Source organism: Rhodamnia argentea, chromosome 8, assembly GCF_020921035.1.
Source record: "Rhodamnia argentea isolate NSW1041297 chromosome 8, ASM2092103v1, whole genome shotgun sequence".
NCBI lineage: Eukaryota > Viridiplantae > Streptophyta > Magnoliopsida > Myrtales > Myrtaceae > Rhodamnia > Rhodamnia argentea.
The window spans coordinates 23,867,268-23,870,946 of record NC_063157.1 but is presented as its reverse complement, the minus strand read 5'-3'; the positions used below and the strand labels follow the sequence as shown (position 1 = coordinate 23,870,946).

The window sequence follows — 3,679 nt, the reverse complement described above, 5'->3', positions numbered from 1 at the left end:
GTTCAATGCATCCATGGATTTTTTTTTTATAAATTTTCAGTCTACTCCATGAACTTTTAGTTAATAGAATGACAACACGAGGAAAAGTGTGAAAAAATACCAAACTAGTATTTGTGTCAATTCAGTCCCAAATCTTTTATTGGTGCCAATATAGTTTAAACATTTTGCATTTGTGTCAATTGAGTCTATACAGCTAGATTTGGTAGGAAATTGCTAACGTGAGCACAAATCGTCCCACGTGGCACATTCGGTGCTAACGTGGGCATTATATATATATATATATATATATATATATATATTGATTTTTTCCTTTTATTCTCTTTCTTTTATGTACTCGCTTTTTTTCTTTTTATTGAGGGCGGATGAGGACTGTGATGCCCTCGTGGGCTCTGGCCAGGCAAGGGTCACCGGTCGACCACCGCCAGCCCCAAGCGAGGGCCGCCAACCCTTAATAAATAAAAATGCATAGAAAAGAAAAAGAATAAAAATAAAATATTTATTAAAATACTAAAATAAAATTAGAAAATGCCCACTTCAGTGTCGACAGTATCATGTAGGACAACCGGCATGCACGTTATTGATTTTGGGTCAAAATTGACAGGATGGACTCAATTGGCACAAATGCAAAATATATAGGACTGAATTCGCACTAATAAAATGTTTAGTACTGAATTGACACAAATGCAAATTATAACTTTTTTTTTTACACTTTTCCCCAATCAATGGACTAAATTGTACATATATCAAAAGTCCACGGATCATATTGAACAAATTAAAAGTTCATGAATGATATTACATATTGAACTAAAACTTTTAGAAATCAACATTGAATAAATTTAAAATTCAAAAGATTATATTCCATATTGGGCGAAAATTTAAGAATGACTTATATCATCTAACTTTCCTCTTGGATTGGTTGGGCCGACATAAGAAAAATCATATTCCATATTGAGCGAAAATTTAAGAATGATTTATGCCATTTAGCCTGCCTTTTGATTGGTTGGGCCGACATGAGAGATAGAGCTTGAGGAAAGGGAGGGAGAGTTGTATCCAAGTTGTCAAAGTTGTCATCTTCTAGAGCTCCCCCCCAACTTGGGAGTCGACTCTCGGCATTTGGAGCACGTGATGCGAGAGGCCACTTCGGCGATTTCAGAAATGTGTCGATATTTCAAGCACGTGTTGTTCGTTGTCTGTTCCCCAGGAAGCCTGCTCTGTCGTCTATCTCTCGCCCCTGTTCCGATAAGTCTCCCGAAACCAGAGCTAACCACAGAAAGGGTTGAAAGCGACCGCTTACCGCTGATCAGTCTCAATTCCCCGACCGCTATATAAATCCCTCAGCTTCCTCCCCCTTTCCTCACTCCACTCTCCAGCGTCCTCCCTCTGTCTGCAATTTTAAGTTCAAGAGAGAGAGAGATAGAGAGAGCCAACAGAAAAAATGGAGTCTGGGTCTTCCTCTTCTTGCCTTTTCCAGTCCGTCCAGACCACCTTCTTCCTCCTCTTCCTCTCCTTCACCCTCCTCTTCTCCGTCTTCTCGTTCTTGATCTACGTCTTCAGGCTCAAGCCGCTCTGCGGCTGCGACGTGTGCGCGGCATACTTGAGCGCGAGCTGGACCAAGGAGTTCGACAACCTCTGCGACTGGTACACCCACCTCCTCCGGAAGTCCCCCACCGGGACCATCCACGTCCACGTCCTCGGCAACGTCGTCACCGCGAACCCGGACAACGTCGAGCACATGCTCCGCACGAGGTTCGACAACTACCCCAAGGGCAAGCCCTTCTCCGCCATCCTAGGCGACCTCCTGGGCCGAGGGATCTTCAACGTCGACGGCGATTCGTGGATGTTTCAGAGGAAGATGGCCAGCCTGGAGCTCGGGAGCGTGTCGATACGCGCGTACGCTTTTGAGGTCGTGGCGTCGGAGATAAAGAACCGCCTCGTCCCGCTGTTGTCGTCGGTCTGCGGGAAAGATGACGGCGTTTTGGATTTGCAGGACGTATTCAGACGTTTCTCTTTCGACAGCATATGTAAGTTCTCGTTCGGGTTGGACCCGGGCTGCCTGAATCTGTCGCTGCCTGTGTCGGAGTTTGCAGAGGCGTTCGATGCGGCGTCGAGGCTGTCAGCAGAGCGGGCGATGAGCCCTTCGCCACTGGTCTGGAGAATCAAGCGGCTGCTCAACGTCGGCAGCGAGAGGAGGCTCAGGGAGGCCATCAAGACAATCAACGCCCTCGCTGACGGGGTGATCAAGCAAAAGCGAGAAATGGGTCCTTCGAAAGATCACAACGATCTTCTATCGAGATTCATGACAACCATCGACGACGATAAGTACTTGAGGGACATCGTCGTGAGCTTCCTTCTGGCGGGGCGCGACACGGTGGCGTCCGGGTTGACCAGCTTCTTCTGGCTGCTGTCGCAGAACCCAGAGGTCAGGGACGCCATAAGGGAGGAATCGGACCGGGTCCTGGGCCAGACCAGCGACGGCCTCGCGAGCTTCGACCAGATGCGCAAGATGCACTACTTGCAAGCGGCTCTGTACGAGTGCATGAGGCTGTTCCCGCCGGTCCAGTTCGATTCCAAGTACGCGCAGGACGACGACGTGTTGCCGGACGCGACGTGGGTCAAGAAGGGGACGAGGGTCACGTACCACCCGTACGCCATGGGCCGGATGGAGGGGCTGTGGGGCCCGGACTGCCTCGAGTTCAGGCCACGGCGGTGGCTGACTAGGGGCGGGGTCTTCTCACCCGAGAGCCCGTACAAGTACCCGGTATTCCAGGCCGGGGTTCGGGTTTGCCTGGGCAAGGAGATGGCCCTGGTGGAGATGAAGACCGTCGCGCTCGCCCTGGTCCGGCGGTTCGATGTCCAGGTCGCAAACGGTCATTGCGGGCCCCGCTTCGCGCCCGGGCTCACCGCCACCATCAGAGGGGGGTTGCCGGTGGTGATTGAAGAGAGATCAGTCGCTTCAACGGGATGAGGAGAGACTATTGTGGGTGTGCAGTCTAAATAAGGACTCTGATTAACATTTTTGTATATAAAGGTCACTAACCAACCCCTCCTTTGACTGCGCTATATGGCTATGCGAATTGTGAACTGCATGAGGAAGATGGTGTATATGATTAAAGGAAAATGAATTAGACATGTGGTTTAGATTCACTCGTGCCAAAGAATGGAAAATTGTCAAAAGAAAAAAAAATTCTAAACCTATTACATTTTGGAAGTCGCTAACCTGGCAATCTAATAATTATTTTTAATTATTTTTAACCACACGATACTCTAATCGGTGAGTGCTTTATGTAAAATACGCGGTGATGGTATATGGATCTACGGTTGAGATTATATTGTTCCCGATAAGATCGTGAGAGAAGCATATTTTTACATTTTTATCAATTCAATTCTGAATTTTATCGATTGAGTCATAAATCTTTTTACCTTTTGTCAATTTAGTCATATTGACATATCTTTTTACCTTTTGTCAATTTAGTCACATCGACAGAAAATCGTTGACGTGAATGCGACCATCTTACATTACACTATTGGCACCGAGTGGACAATTTTTAATAATATTTTAATATTTTTTGTTATTTACTATTTTTTTTCTTTTTCCCTTTTTTGTTTCCCTCCGCTAGCCTCATTGGAGGGTCGATGTCGCCTAAGGCGGCAAGGGCCGCCCTCCCCTAACATTGGCGGA

General features: G+C 47.2%; 1 protein-coding gene across 1 annotated transcript; it reads left to right on the top strand.

The window, feature by feature from the left end:
* Positions 1 to 1,431: 1,431 nt before the first annotated feature.
* Positions 1,432 to 3,140, top strand: LOC115735364 (cytochrome P450 94C1). The gene has a single exon (XM_030666585.2). It carries the CDS (start codon positions 1,436 to 1,438, stop codon positions 2,963 to 2,965), a length of 1,530 nt encoding a protein of 509 aa, XP_030522445.1. The 5' UTR covers positions 1,432 to 1,435; the 3' UTR covers positions 2,966 to 3,140.
* The last annotated feature ends 539 nt before the right edge of the window (positions 3,141 to 3,679 follow it).